Below are 21,025 nucleotides of genomic sequence, written 5' to 3' on the forward strand. Positions count from 1 at the left end.
AGCGGAGGAAGTCGCAATAGCTCTCGCGGCCGCCGATCCAAAATCGAGAACGGTTATCACGGACTCTCGCCCGGCCTGTGAACATTATCTTGCAGGCGAAATATTGCCTCTTGCCTCCCAAATTCTAAGACGCGCTCCCGCCGATCCAACTCGCACAAACGTGATCTGGGCTCCTGGCCACCAGGGTCTACAAGGCAATGAGGCCGCTGATGCGGCCGCCCGAGCGCTCACACACCGGGCTCCTCATCCTAGCTCTCCTGGCTCAGAAGCTCATAAACCGCTTCTGCGGTTCCGCGAAATCCTAATTCATTATTGCGACAGCCGCCGTCTCCACCCAGTACCTGCCAAGGGGCTGAGTAAGGCGGAGGAGCGAACTCTGCGGCGATGCAGACAGGAAATCTTCTCTGTCCTGCCATATAGCAAAACACTTCGATCCGAACACAGATGGGCGCTGCCCGCACTGTGCAGAGATCTGCGATATCTTTCACATGGTGTGGGCATATACTCACGATCCTCACCTCCCCCATTCTCCCACCACCCCCAAGAGGCATGGGAGACTGCGCTCCTCAACTGCTCCACACTGGAGTCTCAAAGGGCTCTAGTAAAGCGGGCGCGAGACGGGGCCTCTTCGTGCGGTGTCCCGGACTAAGGATACCGACCATGTAGCAGGGTTTTTTGACCCTCAAACTCTTTTGTATATTAAAGTTTTTTCACCACCACCACCGGAACGTCTCTTAAATGAAATAGCCACAAAAGCTCGCGAGAGTTAGTAAATCTCATCTCATAACCACATTTATCCCTCCTCGCTTCTTCAGCCTGGTTGTCATGACAAGTGTTCGTGCGTTATTTTCTGCTCCACCAGTAAGAGCAAAATTCAACCGTTCTTAAATGGCCATTGATCGTTCGTCATCCCAAAACATACTTGTACACTATCAGAAATGCATTCGGGAAGAACATATTAGTTTAGGACGCTTATAGTCTTCAAACACGCACCGTGAAATACTCAAGCCTTTTAGCTTTTCGTTTCTGCTGAATGGTGACCAGTTCGGCTATGAGTTCAACCTGTGAGATCGCGTTCACTAAAAAAATGTCATCCCACTGCTTGCTAGGCAGCTTTAATGTTTATACTTCGCGAGCGGCAAAATATAACTGATTAAAATCATGGGAGAGTGCGAAGTACTCTATTTTTTATTTGGCTCTCGGAACTTCCGAGTTTATCTTTGCGCACCTATGCGAAATCACTGTCCAAAAGACGGGCCTGGCGAGCCCTACTCTTAATCACTTCCTTCTGGGTTAAAAAGAAGCAACTTTCTGCAAGCCAAACTGTGGTTTCAGAACCTTTCCCGGCCAGTTCCTTATCGATCTAGTAGCAGTCTACTTGCTCAGAGTGAGCAGTACACCTCCAGCGTTACATTGAACGGGCCGGGCCCGGGCTGGGCTTCACTCCGGGATTCACGGGCCGGGCCGGGCTCGCCAGAGTGATAACTTAGCGGGCCTGGGCCGGGCCCGGGCTTGAAGCCGCGGGCCTGGGCCGGGCTCGGGCTTCAGGTCTCGGGCCCGGGCCGGGCTTGGGCCTCAGATTGAGGCCCGTGCAGTGCTCTAGTTCACACCAGTCATTTGGTTAATCCATGATAATCTATTCACAAAACATGGCTCATTAATCTCTGCCAGACTGACTAGTCTCCGCGGCAATATCCGTGGAGGTCAAGAAGACAACAGATCTCTTTGCTTTACTCGGAAATGCTATTAGTGCTCCCCTCGTGTATGTATACGAGAGAGACCGCAGGAGTGGTCAATATACTTTGATCGTAAACCTGCTATGGAACGCCAACCATAACCATAGCCGCACAGATCCCATGAACAACTTGTCTCTGAAACTCAAGAAATGTCTCACAGCATGTAAATGAAAGAAAACCAATAAGAACGGTTGCCGGAACACTGCTGGATAATTTGAGATCATCACGTGAACGTTAGAAGGGGCTGTACGTGTTTATCACAATGTAGAAAATGGACAGCGGGGGAGAACTGAAAACGTTGCGGCCGAGCCCACGCTTGCGTGATTGAACTTAGTCCAGTTTTTTAATACATATATTGTCACGTTGGTAATCAGCGGCTGAGGGTCAACAGCGGGTCAACAGACGTGCGCTTCCAGATCACTTTCACTTTCACACACACACTTCCTCTTCTCGGAGTGGCGGAACATTTTCATTTGTAATAATGCGATGTTTCGCAAGATGCGTCCGCCGGACGCGTGGCGAGGACGCGAAGGCACCACGGTAGCGACTGAGCAGTTCCCGCACTTTGTCTCTCTGGTCGAGCGGCAGGGTTGGGTTAATATCGTACATAACACCAGCAAGACCGTCGGGCTCAGTTGTTGAAGCAGTTGTTAAACTGTGCACACACCTATGTTCACTAAGAGCGTCAATATACGCCACAGTCGTTCCCTTGATAAGGTGTTGGTGTTCGTTGCTGAAGTTGGTGAGAAGAACGTTGACCTTGCTATCTTCAAGGAAGACAACCGCCCTGGCGACGGAAATTCCTCTGTCCAGTAGCAACAGCTGCTTGCTTTCGACGACACCCGTATGTGCTTTGAGCCGACGGTTACCATATCACACTGGAACGTGGAGGCACGGTCACGTGTTCGTCCAGAATGTGCAGCGCCGCTGGGAGAACACTATCCACGGATATGGCCTTCTCGGTCGAGAACTGGACGGACTGCGATTGCAGATCAATAACTGCACCGTTTTCGGCCAGAAAGTCCATACCGAGTATGACGTCCCGGGAGCCCTCGGCTAACACTACGAACGTTGCCAAAAATGTTTGGCCTTGCACGGTTACCCTTGACATGCACGTTCTCGTAGGTGTAATTAAATGTCCCCCTGCAGTACGCATCTGTGGGCCATCCCAAGCAGTTGTGACTTTTTTTAGTGCCGCGGCGAATTGTCCACTAAGTACTGAATATTCGGCACCAGTATTCACCAGCGCGGTTACATCCGCGCCGTCAACCGAAATCTCCAAGTCGGCAGTTGGTGGTGTCTTACTTTGGGGATGTCGAGGCATGCGGTCTCGGCTGCGGTGCGTCGAAGGAGTTCGGCATCGAGGAAAGGCGTCGTGGCCATGGAGGGGTGCGTCAGGACATCGGCTAGTTTTGAGGTACGTGGGCTCAAGAATCGTCGGTACGGCTACGGAATTCGGCTTTGGTTGAGAACTGTCTTGTGGCGATGGAGGATCTTGTATACTTTGTCGTTGAGCAGCCGCACCTCCAGAGGCTGCTGCATCTAGTTTCCCCTACGGACTCTGAGACTGGCCTCGTCCTGGGGAACTGTAGCGACGCGGTGATGGAGATAGAGAGAAACTGTGCTGTACGGAGTCCGCTTGCGAGATGGAGCCCGCGATCTCCTGCGGTCGTTCTCCATACATCGGACGATGGCAACCGACGGGGAATCCTCGAAGGCCCATCTCCTTGTATGGGCAGCGACGATAAACATGTCCAGCCTCACCGCAATGGTAGCACAGCGGCTGATTGTCTGGCGCTCTCCAGACATCCGTCCTGCGGCGTCCTAGGCGCTGTGGAGAATTCGGCTGGGGAGGTGGAGTTCGTGTAGCGGCGGAGGCAGGTGTGTCGTAACGTCGGTTCGGCTGGGGTGGAATAAAACGGCGTGTGACGGCGGCGTAGCTGAGATTCGGGGGCTGAGGCTGCACAGGGCCGGGAACAGGTAGTGCTGTACAAGTACCTAGCGCTTGCTGCACCTCCTCACGGACGACGTCAACAAGTGTGTTAGGCTGAGGTTTTCCCTTGTCCGGAAAGAGCTTCGCCAGTTCCTCCCTCACGATACATCGAATCATCTCACGTAAGGAGTCTGGCGAATTCAACGTGGCGCCCTCCACAGTGGCCGTGAGCATCGACGCTGTTGTACGGTCGTACTGCCGGGCCCTCATGTCCAAAGACTTTTCGATGGTGCTCGCCTCCTTTATGAAGTCCGCTACAGTGACTGGAGGACTTCGAACCAGGCCGGCGAACAGCTGCTCCTTGATACCTTTCATAAGGAAGCTCACCTTCCTCTCCTCCGACGTTTGGGTCAGCACGCCGGAACAGCCTGTTCATTTCCTCAACATACACCGTCACACCCTCGCTGGGGAGTTGATGTCTGGCTTTTAAAAGCAGGTCGGTCTTCTCCCTGCGCAACGTGCTGTCCTTGAAGGTTTGAAGGAACTCTGTTTTTAACGTATCCCACGTTCCCAGGCCAGATTCATTGTTCAGAAACCAGAACCTCGCGTAGTCTTCAAGGGCGAAATAAACATGCCGCATCTTGCAGTCAGCGCCCCAACCATTGTAATGGCCACCAGGTCATATTGGTCCAGCCAGTCTTTGGCGTCCTCGTGTGGTTGACGTGGAAATGGGGTGGCTCCCGCTAGTGGTGGAGCAGGACTGGCGACACTGTAGCTGCAGGATTCATTGCTGTAGCATCTGCCCTCCGTGAACAATGGGAAACAGGGAGCAGTCCAAATTCGGGAGGTAAGCCCTGTAATCGGCGACTGCCCTGGTGAACTCGCGTGTCGACCTTCGGTATTTGCACGGGGCTTGAATTGCGGCTTGAAGAGGGCGTACGGTGCATTAACGACGTACCCGCACCTCCACCAGATGTCACGTTGGTAATCAGCGGCTGAGGGTCAACAGCGGGTCAACAGACGTGCGCTTGCAGATCACTTTCACTTTCACACACACACTTCCTCTTCTTCTTGAGAGGCGCTTCCGTCTGCACGAGAGCGCTGGCGTCAATATTTATTCCCTTGAAAACAGCCTAAAAGTCCGTCCTCCGCCTTCCGTCATCCGACATACACAAGCTTTTGAAGGTCGCGCTGCAATAAGTTTTTCATTTAATAATTACACAATTGCCTAGAAACTGCTGAGTGTAATTATATCTTAATATAGCACTTGTTACGTTGTTAGCATCTTAAAATAGATGAAGTCGAGGTAGAAGTTTTGCAGCTAAAACCACGGTAAATGAGTTCCTTTCCTGAGCAGTATGCATATGATTGCATTATTACCATGAATAATTAAGGTAAGGCTAATTTATTACTACATAAATGGCGGAGTACATCTCGTTCTTACATATTTAAATACTGGCACAAGCGCCGCCATCATGTGGGACACCGCGAAGTACAAAACCACCATCCGCGATCAAGCGTTCTGCCTAGTGCTGCTAAACATTAGGACCGTGGCTCCATCTCGAGAGGATTTCCCGAACAATGAACTTTATTCTGTTCGAAATCCTCACTAGATGGCTTCTCTGCCACCGCCAATAATGACTTTTGTTGGCTCGTCCTTTCCTACCATCCTACATTCTATGACAGCTTAAAGAAAAAGGCGCCACATAGTCTAATCGAGGAATATCTCTTTCGCGTAGCCCTTGTATGCGATATGTACAGCAAAACATAGAGGGCCGCCAGTACCTGCAGTATAAGGCCTAAAGTCAACGAAACTAGCCAATTGTAAGCCCAAGGAAACAAAAAACAGCCTGGACATTTCAAGAACTGTCGTTTGTGAAATTTAGACGCAAGATGTCGACGTGGGACACGTGACAGCAGAAATTTTAATCTAGTCTTAATAGAGCATCAATTGAAACTAGGCTGCGGTGGATTGCAAGAAGAAATAGCTTGGGGTGGCTGTGCGCTTCGTGAAGAAAATTTCGCGAAACTTTATCGCGAAAAATTGTTAGGAAACAAAGCACGGCCTACCAATAACATATGTAAAAAATCAGAGCTTGTCCATTTCAAGTACCCGGGGCCTCTCCGACATAAAAGAAAGCGAAGTGGAAGGTGCGTAACGCTAAAGGAGCAATATAATCTCAGATGGATTCGCCGCATTACGAACGCTACATGATGTCAAACAATTAACAAAGCGTACTCTGTTGTATTTCATCTGCACCTCCGCAATATTCACTGCAAAGAAACCAACTGGAGTTCTGAAAAATGGGTGCATCGATATTTGCACGCCTGTCAAGCGGTAAATAAATATCTCCATTTATCTTTTAGCAATGTTATCTGAGATTGGTTGGCCGCACTATGTACGCTACTAAATATGTAAGACCGAGCCACAGAGAAAAAGACAGTCTCCCGAGAAACGGTGAGCCACTCTTTCCCTGCGTCGTGCCCGCATCAAAAACAAAAAAATACCCGCAGTAAGACCCTCAAATCTACGGCTTTCAAATATCGAATATCTGCACTTTTGGAATTTGTGCCGACATCTGAGGGGACGTATTGCAAAAAAAAAAAACTTGAGTCTACGTTCGTGAAATTTCTCTGCGAGTATAACAGAATAAATTCGCAGCATTTCTACTTCGAGAGACGCTCTGTGCCGAAGGCACAAGTGAAACCAAGGAGCTGTTCAATTGTTTCCTCGCACATACCGTGGTAAGATTGTGAAACATCAGTCCTTCCAAATGCAGCAGGCTCTCGTATGGCGTGCTCAACGGCGCGCCAGACAATTACCTTGTTTTGCTGCGAAATAGGACCGCCTGTAACGGCAGTCGCAAGCAAAGGTCACGGTTGCATAACCGGGGGCTCTAGTTTACCTCACCGTTCCAGAATATTGTGTTTCTACCGAGCGCACAAGCCTCTCCTGCGCCGCCATTTAGAGTAAAAAGATACTAGAAAAAAGAAGGGGCCTTTTCATAAAGATTTCATCGTATCTACCTTTGTTGGCGAGTAGCTCACAAATATAAGTTATCATATAAACGGACAGAAGAAGGAAGAAACGGCAGAAAAGATATATTTTTCATCTTATTTTCGTAATCTTAGGTTCCACTCTGGTCCTTCAGCACTCAGCTCTAGTACACACCTACACCGCGTTTTTGTTGTTCGGATGTAAGTGGCAGGCAATACAATGCTCGAGGTTTATCTAGAAAAAATATTGTTCACTAAGGCGAAAGCGTTATGAGCTTTCTCGGGAAAAAAAAAGTAATTTCAGATAGACTTGCGAATTGCAAACTGTGCGTTGCCACATGGTCGGTACTGTGTATTGTGAGGAATAATCATTCAACAGAATGCAGCTCTGGAAAAAAAAGGAGGCATTTGTTCTCGCATTGCTTAACATCCTGCGTCATATAAAGGGAACCAGCGAAAATAGACGCAAGACAAGAATAAAGAAGGCACACACCACAACGCTGGCACACACCAGCGTTGTGGTGTGTGCCTTCTTTGTTTTTGTCTTGCGTCTATTTTCGCTGGTTCCCATTATATGGAATATGAACCAACTAGCCCAGCAGTTTGCACTCCTGATCCTGCGTCATCCTTTCCGTGAACTACGCCCGATCCCTGCTTTTGAACGAAGTTCCGCGAAATACCTCTTCACTTAAATTTGGGAAGCATCTTCGCCGTTTATGCCTCGTCTAAACATTCAGTTGTCACGGAGTCGTAGAGAAGTTAGAGCGGAAAGAAACAAGTAGGCACATGAATACGTAACGTGTTCAGTGCTGTGTCATACAATGATGCTCATACAAGGGTACCTTCCAGGTATATCAGTGGGTAATAAATCTCCGTAGTTCGTCTTCGTCACGGTACACGCGCGTCGTAAGAGAAAACTTCCAACCTGATCAACGTTAGTAGCTGTACAGCCATAATCCTGACTGAAAAAATCTTCCTAAACGCATATGTAATTGTGAAACCCCTATACTATGTACACTGCTGACCAGTGAGAAGACCACGCAGAAAGGAGGGGAAAATGTTGGGGTTTCCTGGTACCATCGCCAATATTTATTGACAGCATGAAGAAAAAGTTTGGGTCTTGAAGCTTTTATTTCCCACTACCTCTCCTGTGCGTTGTTGCTTCTGCCCTATTGCTTTCTTTCCCAAAGAACAGCAAGTGAAAAAGTTTAGGTCTTGAAGATTTCTTCATTTTCCACTACCTCTCCTGTGCGTTGTTGCTCCCGCCGTCTTGTTTTCGTTCCTAAGAAGCACAGCACGCGAAAAAGTTCCAGTCTTGACGTTTTCATTATTTTCGAGTACCGCTATTGTGCATTGTTCCTTCTGCCCTTTTGCTTTGTTTCTCAAAGAAGAACGGCAACAGAAAAAGTTCGGGCCTGGAAGCTTTATTTCCCGCTCCCTCTCCTATGCATTCTTGCTTCTGCCTTTTTGTTTTCCTTCTCAGAGAAGCAGAGCGTTGGTAACAACCATGAAGGGATTCTTTCTTCTGCTACTAGCATAGCTGCTTCTTGGACAAGATTTATGCAGCGCCACTTCTTGTATGTCCTGCTTTCTTTCTGCAGGAATACACGAACAGCTTTGAACATTCAAGCGATTTCCTTCGTACGGCAGGTGTTTGCTGTTGGCAAAGTGTATGATATCCTTTATTGCCCCCATGCGTCACCATCTTCAAAGAGGCATGAACTGGGTATGCACAGGTGCACATGATAGAGAAGTTCCAAAGAACCTTGAAAACAAAGGATTGCTCAACAAGCTCCCACAAGTTAGAGCATGCAAGGGGAGTTTGAGGTTCACAGCTACCCGAAACTCCAAACGCAGTGGGGGTTTCTCCACTAACAGCGACTTGACTCCTGTCGAATTTAGTACACTATTAAGCCCCTGAAAGTGCTCTAAAATTGAACAAATAACCCTTGGTGTTGATTGCGAAACTTCTAAATCGTGTACATTGCCATTGAAGCGCAGCAACAAGATGAGTTTTCTTCGACACCTTGATGCATCCAAAATTCCTCGGACAAGGGTAAGCGCCTCCCTTCTACGAAGTTATCTTAACAAAAGGTGTGCACTCTACGCGCTAATGAGAGGCCACAGGGCAATATGTCTACTTCCGCGGTTTCAAAGGGTATGCATGAAAACATAGGTGTTATTTCCTACACTGCTCCAACGGTATGCACATCACAAATGCTGCTGCACCACACAAACGAAAAATGAGAGGCATCTGATGAATGCAGTTTCGTTGTAACGCTACTCTGATACGCAGTTTCCGATGCCATTACATTATTTCGTTCATTTTATAGCATGATTCTTCAAAGTGGACACATGCTAAAATCATTGCATTTGGCTTTGGTAGCTTAGTATGGTATAATGATCATTCCATATTGTTCTGGTTACATTTAATTCTTTCATAACTTTCTTAATCTTTTTTTTTCAGTTTCAGAACTCACTGCAGAGCTCTTAATTTTTTCGTTATTGTAGTTCATGCTCATTTCTATGTTCGTGCTCTGCAATTTTAAGTTGAGAAATTTACTGTTGTGCAAGCTTGCGTTACAATGGCACACTTACAAAACAAACACACGCATATTAGCCGGCATGTTCCGTGCCAATGTAACATTTTTGGGAAGATAGTCTGAAAAAAGCATTAATAATGAGAAAATGTTGTCTTTTTATCTGATGCAGGTCGAGCTGCATCTTCATTTAGATGGCTCAATACGGTTGGAGACAATATGGGAGCTCGCTCAGTAAGTGACGTGTGTTTCTGGTGGGCTTTAGAGCGAATTCAAGCAGAGCCGCGTGGCTTTAGTTCAGAAAACAAAAAAGTGTGTAGAGAACGTGAACGACATCACACTTAACCGAAAGCAGCTCCTTTATATAACGTACGGAAATCGGTAATCTCCTGGTTGCCTTGCGTTACCTATTTTATATGGTGGCCGCGACTCCACATAAGCCGAAGAACGTTACAATAAACCGTTCTCTTGCGAGGAACCTTGAAAAATCTGCCCGAGAAAGGACTGATCTCGTAGCCTCTTATGCTGAATAGCACCAACGGTATCGCTAGTGCATCAAGGTGCTTGCATTTATGCCAACTGTGCATTTTCTCTGAGTTTGCGGGAATTTTAGCTTTGTAATAATGGCCCGATAGTAGAAGATTTAGTGCTCGAAAGTTTCACTTCAAGAAGTGCTAAACGCACTGAGTAAATAAAAAACTTCACCGCCACTAGTTCTCATATAACTGGCCTTCTATTCATCTTTCGTTTACAGCTTTTTGATCACAGTTTCATTTTATAGAAGTTAAAGTACAACAGTCACTCGCCAAGTCAGAGTAAAAACTATTTCACGTTTCGGAACCAGTGCGGGTTCCTTGTTCACAATGAGGGTAAAATGGCAAGCTGTCGAAACTTATATACCCAAAATATGAGATAATGATTGTATGTACAATGGTGGCATCATTCTTTCCTTCCGGTTCATAGTATCAGGCGTGGTTTGGATTAATGATAACTCGAGCAAAAGGCACGTCTCCAGGTCCCGCTCTTGGATATAAGTGCAGCGTTGTCCCAGTCGATATCATGCGTTCTTCCGTGCGCGTGCTCGGCAATCGCATTGGAAGCCACTTTGTGGTATTCGACATCGCGCTGATGCTCTTTCATTCTTCTGTGGAATTTTCCTTTTTCGTCTATGTACACCAGGTTACAATCACAGCACGGGACTCGATATGCAACGCCGGGAAAGCGGTTGTCTGGCAGGGGTTCCTTTACTTTCACTTGCATACTTCAAAGTTTGCTGGAAGGCACGTGTCCGATGCGTAGATTATACTCCACGAAAATACAGAGTTTCGTCTTCTTTATAGCATTTGAAGGAAAATTTTCATTTATGTATTGTTCAGCTATTTATTGATACCACAAACGCCTCTATGTGATATATTAGATGACGAGTTAGCGTCTTCTGTATGGCAGTTGTTGGCGACTGACTTTTTGTATGCATGACGATGATGCAGTAGCTTCTTTAATGGCAGCTTTGATGCGAGCAGGATCACGGACGAGTTGTAGATGACCAGAGATGTCATTTTAATGCTTAGCAGTGCGGGAGAAGAATGACCTGTGCGACATGTAGGATGATCTGTGCGACATGCTCAATGCACTACTTCGATGAGCTGACTGGGGCGAGGTGAACTATGAAAACATTTGCGGTGGAGCCAGTGGCGTGAAGTTCGGCGGCCAGAATCGAAAGGACGAATCTGTAAGTGGGGTTTTAGTACGGAGTTGCTGGAGTAGTACGGACAGTTTGAGCGAATGAACCGAACTGTGCTCTTTAAAGATCCCCAGGTGGACGAAATCAGTCCTGAGACCACCACTAACGCACCTATTTCTTGCTCACTCCCACCTTTATTCCATCCTTTACGGCGTGGTTCGAATGTCTACCGAGATACGTAAGACATTTACTGCTTCATTTCTTTTCCCCAAATTCAATTTCCTTTTTCATTTTCACTTTGAACAGTTTCAGGAGCAGTAGTAATGTTGTAATGGTGCCCATCAAAGAATGCACGGGCACCTGTAAGTTTAGGCCGCGCAAATGTTATGAAAGCAAAAAGTTTTAAAGAGGAAGCTGCAACGAACCGCTTACGGTGGAGGTATCCAACAGTTCAGTTCCAGGAAATAATTGTGTGTTATATGTGGCTCGACCATAATATATCATTAGTGAGGTGAACACCAGGATAGTTTAGTTGGTGGGAACTATAGCGCTATGATTAGTTTTGCAAAAAGAAGGTACATTTTCGGCTTCGGTGGAAAGAAACAACTACAGTTTTAGCGGTATTCAGAAACATAAGCCACGTACCGCACCATTGTTCGATGCACTGCCGGTCGTTTTGGGGGGCAGAATGTTCATTACGATTTGGCTATACCGTGGTATAGCACACTGCCATGCGCGAAAAGTGGCATGGTATACGATGATAATGAAGATCAATCGTTAACGTAAACTAGGAAACATAAGAAGCCAAGGACATCCTCTAGGGCTACACCTAAAGAGCGCCGTAAAAGGACGACGAATGACTATTTGCGGTTAGGAACTGCATGTGGTCGATTTCAAAGCCTTGCATCCAGTTAATAACTTGTGGCGGGAAATTTAATCGACAGAGTTTAAGTAAAACGCGGGAGCGAATTACATTGTCAAATGCTTCCTCGAAATCCGCACATATAGCAACTACTGGGATGCTGGTATTGTAGAAATTCAACTTGGCATCGAGTTTTTGTATAACATTGTGATAGAGATTTTTTTCAGCAGATTGTCTCAGGCGAAAGCGCCGCCCCATCTAGAAGAGCTGTTCTAGATGCGGCCCCGAAAAAATTCTCATCTGATCGCGCTGCACTAATGAGGTCAGAGATCTGTGGCTAAAAACACCGTCCTTTTTATGTCTCCTCGTGCGCTCTTTTTTATGGTCAAATTTTGTTTCCGATAGCCTCTGGCTCATATTCTTTTACTTTCAGGAAAAAGAAAATTGACCTGGGTGTTCCTTCTCTTTCCGCTCTTCGACTGAAACTGATAAAAGTCGATTCGACAAACTTGAAAGATTTTCTTGATCGGTTTGAAGTCTTCATGCCTACAGTTGTGTGAGTACTTAAATTCTTCAGTAGAATGTCCCTAAAGTGCAATCCGCTAACGAGTGCAGTAGCATTCGTTACTTGCCTCCTGTCCCCTCCCTCATGTCTCTTGTCATTACCGACATTTCATGTTATAAAGACAACTATAATCGGTGGTAATCTCCTGAATAGAACGATTGAATAAATTCAAGTAGTATATTATCTGAAGTTTGTGGAACTTTCCGCGCAAACAGCCAGATAAGTGACCATGGCAGAAGTTTCTTCATTCTGAGTTATTGAGCTTGCCCTAACGGATATAACTTCATAGTTTCAGTGTATCTAGCGCGCATTCACACTTTATGAAGACAATGTGTCCACCTTGCTAAATATCCAACGACACATACCGATGCCAGCTAATGGTGTATGCAAATTCCAATATTACAGTCTCGTTTGTGCTTGCTATTTCTGAGGTCATGCCCCCTCCATTTGAAGGCCGATTTTAGTTTTCAGTCAAGTGTGTACGTGGGCAGTTTTTAGGCACCTGTAGAAAACTGTACTCTTTCATAAATATATATATATATTTTTTGTAGGGGTGACTTGGAAGCAGTAGAGCGAATCTCATACGAGTTGTGCGAGGATCAGGCGAGAGAGGGCGTTGCGTACTTCGAGACCCGTTATTCCCCTCACTTTCTGGCCTCGAAGGAGAAGAATGTCACGGTCAGACAAGTCGTCGAAGCCGTCAACCGTGGGCTGGAAAGAGGACAACGTGACTTCAAAGTCATGGCACGCTCGATCATGGCTTGTGTCCTAGGAAATGACGGTATGAAATTCTACGCGTAGGTCTGTAGAAAGTATCCTTTTACTGAGTTTACTGGTGATTTAAGCAGCTTGCTAAGGCAAATTAACCGTACGAGTACTTTCCACTTGGTGTCAAAGTACACTTCTGGGCTATACTATATACTATACAAAGCGGACTTCAGTGTTAACGATGGCCTGTAGATTTATTATTTCTGGAAACATACAGATAACGAGGCACAGAATAGGTTTTCCACTAATGCAATGCCTATTTTTCAGAATGGTCTGCCGAATGTCTAAAACTTTGCGAAGAATACGAGTGCAAAGGAGTGGTCGGAATAGATATTGCCAAAGATGAGGCGCGAACTCCTGAATTCACTAAAGGAGAAATTAAAGTGTATGAGGTAAGTACATATATATTATTAAAGTGTATTAGGTTAGTACACACATGCTTTCTTCTGGCAGCTCATCAATTCAACATTGTGCATGACCGAGGCAATATTTTCCCTTTTTACTCGCCGAGGTGTCTTACTGGCTCTCACGTTCGGCAAACTGATTCCAAGGTCGCAGTTTCGATCTCGGCCGTGGCTACCGTATTTCGATGGAGACGCAATATAAAATCGCCTGTCTGCTGTGCGTTTCCAGAACACGTTTAATCCTAGGTAGTCTAAATTAATCCCGAGCCCTCCACTACGGCGTCCCTCATGGCCCGTGTGTCCCTTCGAGACGTTAAACTGAATTTATAGCTACCGTTCATTACACAAGATCCTGCGGCATCCTTTGGGAAACGTCGTGATTTTACTTTTTTGCCACTGAAGAACCTTTGTTTTAGCACAATACTTCAATTTCGAACATATGTGTTAAGGTTGTTCGAAGGTAATGAATACATCAACTTCAGGTTTCCTTCTTTTTAATGAAATTTTGGTCGAGATATTCTTATTTTATTTTTGTAGCGAAAGCTACACTAGGCTAGCAGAAGCGCATTTCGCGGTGCCTGGCACAGGCCACTACGGCGCATGCTCCGTTACCATGGCAACCATGGCACCGCTATGACCGCCAATGATAAGAAAACAAAAGAAGGTGGGAATCGAACCCGGGCCGCCAGCGTATGAGACGGGGACGCTGCCACTCTGCCACGAAACTTTATTTTTATTTATTATCCACTCAGCCACGACACTTCGACGTTTGGAGCTGAATAAAGCGCCTCTAGTGGATACACAGTTCTTAAAAGATATCTTCGAGATATGCATTAATCGTTTCGTTTCGTTTATTGTGGTTTAACGTTCCAAAGCGACTGAGGCTATGAGAGACGCCGTAGTGAAGGGCTCCGGAAATTTCGACCACCTGGGGTTCTTTAACGTGCACTGACATCGCACAGCACACGGGCCTCTAGAATTTCACCTTCAAGAAATTCAGCCGCCGCAGCCGGGATCTAACCCGCGTCTTTCGGGTCAGCAGCCGAGCACCGTAACCACTGAGCCACCGAGATATGCATTAATGCCTACATGAGTAATTATGAGCATGTTAATTACAGATGTCGCAATCAACCAAGTACCAAATTTCCTCCGTTTCCGGTAAATTTCCACCGCGCTTGGCTTGTAGTAGAAGTGCCATCATTCGGCATCCACAGAAAACCCCCCTCGCAATGTACAGCGCTGACCCAGCAGATGGCGCAGGCGGCGGACAGCGCACAGCTTCCGTGCCGCGTGAAAACGAGGCGAGAAAGGCTAAGCGGGCGACCGAGACGCCCGAAGAACGAGGGGAGCGTCTCGCGAAGGGACGCCGCCAAACTTCTGAACGACGACGGCATGTCGCTACAGAAATGTCAGTATACGAAGCTACTTTCACTGCGTAAGCCTACGTAATCTGAGTTCACTACGTAAGCTGAGTTAAGCCATTGCTAGTTTCTTTGTTCAAGTTGTATGCAAGTAGTGAGCTTAACTGAGGCAACTTTTCCAGACAAACGACTTAGTTTCCTGCACATAATCCTGCTATGCTATGAAACACGTATCCAAGCGGTGCTGCTGGAAGAAAAGTTCCTAGACGAAAAGAATTAAGGTTCGTTGCCGCATCGCTCATGCTAATGCTCTCATCGAGTAAACTCTCTGTTGAGGTCCAGCCCTGTTTTCCAAGGCCGATTTGTTGCTGCCGCTCAGCCGCTGCTACTTTGATGCTGGCAATAAGGATGTGCGTAATAAGAGCGAATTTCACACTCACTCTAAAGATTATAACCGCAGTTTACTGCATTCTTCAGAAAAAAAAAATGTCCATTGCCGACGTGTCCTGCAAGTATTCCACCCATAGCAGAGAAACGTTGAGGCCAACGCAAAGCACGAATTCTTAGTAATCACTGGACAGCCAGAGATAGAAGCAAAACTTTGGTTTAAAGTTCCAAGAGAAACGCCAGATGCCTAAATTATTCATAAGCTCAAATCACTTCTTTGCTTTAATAGTAAAAGTAAGAAATTGGTGTGCACGGAGCCTACAATGCACAAACGAATCTATCAGTCGGCCTCTTCAATATAACTGATTTGATACCACGGAAGAAACATGTTGAATGTGGCAGAGAAATGCGTGTAGTTACGTCATACCATATGCTGAAATCTGGGTTCCAGATGTTGGCGCAAGAAAACACTAGCGAGAAGTCAGGAGAGGGGTTCACTGCTGCATTCACTTATCTGATAATAAATACTAATATACCTGTGCGTCGTTCATATCTCATGTTACCATCAACAACAGGTGAAGTTCTTATTAGTAAATGGCCACGAAGTGTGAAATCGCCGCTTTTGTTCGACGATCTTTTATGCAAAATGGGGCTCTGAACAGCGCAGGTCGCTGTCAAGTGCCACACCGGCGGCTGCTTGGTAACAAGCTCCGAATAGCATCGGCACTAAGCATCACTACCTGGCTAAAACAGACAATAAAACTAAAATGATTGTCACTTTAGAAAGGGCCCCCAGACTCGCTACGCCACCGTGGTTCAAACCTAGCGCTTCCCGAAGATGTGATGTCTTACTGGCCAGCAGCCACTCAGAGATATGTTGAAAGCGAAAGAAAATTAATGATGACAGGATAAATGAAAGACGTCGCGAATTTTACTGAAAATCATATTCTCATGCATTGCATAAAATGGCGAAGTTCGATTAAGCTCCAAAATGTCGGCTGAGAAACTGAAAGTCTTTCCCAGTATAACAACCAGAAAGCACCAGATGCGTACATGAGAGTGGCCGCGAGGTTCTATTGCGTTAAGATTTCTAGGCAGTGAGTGGCTGTCGAAAGGCAACGGCGAAATGGCGATGCCGAAAAAAGAATCTCGCGACTGCGTATATGCCCCAGTTAGATATGTTTTTAAGTGTAAGAAAGATATGAAACTGTGACGATGCCCAGTAAGTGGACTAACATGCTTGTACCATCCCACGTGTTCTGTGCAGAGAGCAAAGCAGTTGGGAATACCCAGGACAGCGCACGCGGGGGAAAGCGGTGACTACAGGTCAGTCAAGGACGCCATGCTCAAGCTGCACTGCGACCGAGTGGGCCACGGATATCGTGTCTTCCAGGACCCCACAGGGGACACGTATAAAATGGCTCGAGAGAGGAACCTCCACTTTGAAACTTGTCCATACTCTAGCGTACTTACTGGCGGCTGCCCTCTTGGTCCCGGAAAACATTCCATAGTTAGGTGAGTACTAAAAGGAAAAAAATGCAAAAATAGAGTAATGTCGTCTGAAACCATTAGTAGCCCTGGAAACACGCGACGTATCCAACGGCCACTTTCTTTCTCATTTAATCTGCTGTCGCCAATGCTCATGTGAAGGTTTCAGCAGTAGTTGGTCAGCTCGAAGACAGCTTACGGCTAATCTTCACCAAATGCCACAAGTGAAAGTCGAGAGTACTCGTAAATGTGATTTTCACATGCCAGCCACACAGGTAGCAATAAGGGCTACACTGTAGTCGCAGATGGTCACACGCGAATACATTCTGCTTGAAAATACTACAAATATTGCATTAGAACTGCGTTATCCAATGGGACCGTTGGTTGCCATCCCTTCATATTATATCAAATTTCCTTGCCTATTTGTTTTTCTTCGTTTCAGCTCTACGATTTACCCGCATTTTTTCCATAACCCATTATACTTTGTTCTGGTCGTTACACCAATAATTTGATTTTCTATAGTTCACTGCGCTCATCTTAGCTTATTTTCAACCTCTTTCGTTAGTCTTCAAGCATATGTGCCATATGTGCGTACTGGAAAAATACGACTATCACACACCTCCCGCGACAGCTTCTGAATTATATAATAATCCATGCCTGGCTCCATGGCGCATCAAAGGTGAGGAATGTTGAAGTTCATATAACTAGCAACTTTTGCTTTTTGAAGGAGCGGCACAGGGAAAGAAGGGCGATGTTGTAGAGCCTCACCAATTAATTTCGAAATTCTCGGGAAACTATATTGAAGCAATGCCATTAGATGGTCTGGTTTTCTGCACATGGTGTGATACGTCTGCTTAGTCGTTACGCTAAATTGCTGCAGCCAAAGTATGAAAATATGCAAAAAAAAAACAGATTGAGCTTGACAGGCCGCAGATCTCCAGGCCGCTGACTACTGCAGTTTATATTATGTTCGTAGACGACCCAAGTTACCGCAAGACTGTGTTGGCTGAGTTAAGTGGGAACATGGCAGTTGACAGTTGAGCTTATTACTCATGTAAGATGCCATCTTGCCACATATTTTGTTGTCTATGCACGAACGCTTCCATGCACACATAATCAGCTGTCTAAAAAGAGACAAATATTTAATGTATTGCTGTGTTGTGCTTGGCGTCGCTACAGTCTATCTACAGCCCCCTAGACTGGGACATCAGATTTATTTTTCTGGAGGCCACGTGGGGGGGCGCAAACTTCTTGCTGCCTTTTTTTAGCACCTGTGTTCAGGTATAGTCTTCCAGTTGAGTTTACCGCTGTGTTCACAGATGCATCGGCAGGAACCGATACAATTTACGCGCTTCTGCTGCGGATGAAACGAGTTAGAGCATGGTATTTCTCCCTCGACTTATATAATATACCAAAATATTGCTCTCCTGCGCCGTGGACATTCCGTGATATACTCCTGTCACTAATTCCGGTGATTGATAATGAGTGGACTCCTGCAAGCAACAAGAAGTAAATGACGTATGCAGCCTTGCCAAAAGCATATAACCAAAGGCATTTGTTTCAAAGCCCGGTAGTGAGGCTTTTGCCGCCTCCGCCGAATTCAAAAGCTTCGAAGAAGTGAGAACTACAGTTCCTCTCAGTTTAAAGACATTCGATACTTCCAAGACATTCAAACGAGCCACACAAATCTGTCCGGAATGAAACCCACTGTGCTCTTCAACGTTGACAAAGGGCGTAATGCGAGAGCACTCTTTTCTCACTCGCCAATAAATTCCTTTTCTGATTCTATTTCAATATAATTCCATTCTAATCCTGAGAAATTTATCTTCCGATTCTCAGTCTACAGCAATTGTGATTCTTTTTCAATTACGACTGCGCAACAACGCAAAATGCGTCATATTGTTAGATCGCTGCCAGTCCTCTCACGACTACCAGTGCAGAGTTGCACTACGGTTAAGCGATGCGCCATAGCACTGACTCCTTCAAACACAGCCACCGGTGGGGCTTAGACATTGGTTGCTCTTCCTAAGCAATGCCCGAAGGAATACCTTCCGTCAGCCTCATTTACATTCTCCGCGAGGCTGCATATTGTGCAGGTAGACCTGCTATTGTCTGATTCATTTCCTTAGTCACTTTTGTTGCTGCTGAGTCATTCTAAGTCCAGCGTCTCCCTCATCTCTAATACAAATGGAGCGAGGAACGATTGACAGATCGCAGGTGGAGAGAGACAAATTCCTCTTAACACCACCTAGCAGGCAGAGGCTTCAGGCAAAGACGCCGCTAAACAGTTTTCGCCTTCATGACCCTCCCAATGCTACAGCATCGAAATATTGATTTTTTGGACAAGAGTAATCACTTTACTCCAGCATATAGAGGTAATGTCCTTATCTGGTACTTGATGCGCAGGTTTGCGGAGGACAACGCTAACTTCTCGATAAGCAAGGACGACAGCACTATCACAGGCAGTACTTTGAACGATGAATACGACTTTCTGACGCAGCTTGGTCTGACGGAGGCCCATCTAATCAGAGCGGTGAGTTTTAAAAATGAATAAGCTATACTTCGCTGTCACGTTTGCCTTTTTAGGAATATCGCAACTTATCGGCTTCATCTCAACTAGTCTGCCAGGCAGATTACCTGTCGAACAATAGTAGTCAGGAATAATGGCAACCATCTTCCCTGTTGCTATAGCTCCTTAAAAAGATACTCGCCACTTAAATGTTAACGTACCTTACACCCCGCTGTTCTATTTATCCCGCATGCCAAGAATGACACCCACTTGCGCTGCAGCGGACACATGCACATTCCAAATGCGCTGTAATTAACTAGCATCATATACACATGCATTTCTTTGCGGAAGCCCTAATGTCTCGAAACTTTCTTATCCCATTCAGAACTTAAACGCGGCTCGCTCGAGTTTCCTGCGGCCAGCGGAAAAGGAGTGTCTGCTTCAAGACCTCCTCCATGAATACGGAGTCTTGCCAGGGAAAGAAGAGTGAGTGAAATAAAGATGTCTTGGTTACTCCTTTCATCCACATTTCTGTCAGTCAATGCTGTGCTTTCAGGGAGAAGCGGCCAATAGAGCCGATGCGGCCAATGCCACCATGGCCACCAAAGAAACCTGATGTCATTCGCAAGCCACGTGGTTTACTTGCACGACTGCTGTGCTGTGACCGCTATTGAGAAGACGACCCACTGCAATGCAATTTGTGGTTTGAACTGCACACAGAGCAATAAATAAAACACGTTGCGGATTTCTTTCCGGTCATCTCGCTGTCAGAACTGCTTGGATGCTAGGTGGCAGTAGTCACTATTTTATGAGAGTAAAGTTGAAAAAAGATTTTTGCTGCATCACTCAGTATTTTTCATTTTCACTATTGTGCTGTGACTGCTACTGGAAAGCTGACCCACTGTCACAAAACAAATGGTTTTAACTGCACAAAGCGTTGTAGAACTAAATAAAACTGCACAGGGTGGCTATGGTTCATTTCATCTTGCTATCTACAATGCGCAGCTACTAAGTGATAGTAGACGTTATTCTATGAAATTAAACTAGGCAAAATCTTGTACCGCACAGTCCAGTTTCTTTTTTCTTTCGCTCTTCTAAAGTTTGGATGTTCGTTGCTGAGGGCGTGCACAAAAAGCAACAAAAATTACCAAACTTTCTGCTCTAACCGGGTCGAAAAACAATAATAGTATCTTTTGGAAAGACTTAATGCTTCTCAATTCCCTTTATGGTCGAGGTCCTCCCTGAAAGCAAGACCACCCAAAGCACTTTTTCAGGCAGCCGACTCTCCCGCACACATACCTTAGGGCTCAGGCTTACCTAAGCAACATTGTATCTGTGCCGCAGGTAAACACAATTGTTTTCCTGTATTTCATAAAAGCATGTGATGTGATTAGATTTCAGAGGAGGCGAATGATTATGCATTGCTTTGTTGAAGCATGCAGCTTCTTTACGAGCTGACGGTTCGGCGCAATGAATGTACTGCATCTGACTCAGGCGGCGGGTGGGTTGAGTAGGGCACGGCGGCAGTTTAGTACTTGTTGACCCCGCACAAGGAGCTTTCATTGTTATGCAAGGTGCCTAATAACGATGGCTCAATGGCAGCCCATTGTGAAAGCTGGCATGAAAAACGCCCCATGAGCCAGTGAGGTGGTCCATGAAGTCCGACGCTTCCAGTCTTTTATGCGTGTCAGACGGGTCGTTGCGTCCATAATCACTTAAAAGAACACGCCTTTACTAGAGATGCGAGATCAGGCAGCACGCTAGTTAAGCAGTTTCAGAATTTACTATGCACAC

At 46.0% G+C, this 21,025-nt stretch overlaps 1 protein-coding gene across 2 annotated transcripts; it reads left to right on the top strand.

The window, feature by feature from the left end:
• The first annotated feature begins 8,534 nt into the window (after window positions 1-8,534).
• LOC149371609 (adenosine deaminase-like) lies at window positions 8,535-19,980 on the top strand. Of its 2 annotated transcripts, XM_089585204.1 has the most exons (9): window positions 8,535-8,722; window positions 9,379-9,440; window positions 12,183-12,305; window positions 12,866-13,095; window positions 13,350-13,474; window positions 16,502-16,749; window positions 19,129-19,255; window positions 19,617-19,717; window positions 19,788-19,980. In XM_089585204.1, exons 1-9 carry the CDS (start codon window positions 8,675-8,677, stop codon window positions 19,903-19,905), a joined length of 1,182 nt encoding a protein of 393 aa, XP_089441330.1. In that variant the 5' UTR covers window positions 8,535-8,674; the 3' UTR covers window positions 19,906-19,980. The 2 variants fall into 2 exon arrangements, with proteins under 2 accessions (XP_089441330.1, XP_089441331.1); XM_089585205.1 differs by lacking the exon at window positions 9,379-9,440.
• The last annotated feature ends 1,045 nt before the right edge of the window (window positions 19,981-21,025 follow it).

Source organism: Amblyomma mixtum, chromosome 1 (genome assembly GCF_055824585.1).
Source record: "Amblyomma mixtum isolate Tamu chromosome 1, ASM5582458v1, whole genome shotgun sequence".
Classification (NCBI taxonomy): domain Eukaryota; kingdom Metazoa; phylum Arthropoda; class Arachnida; order Ixodida; family Ixodidae; genus Amblyomma; species Amblyomma mixtum.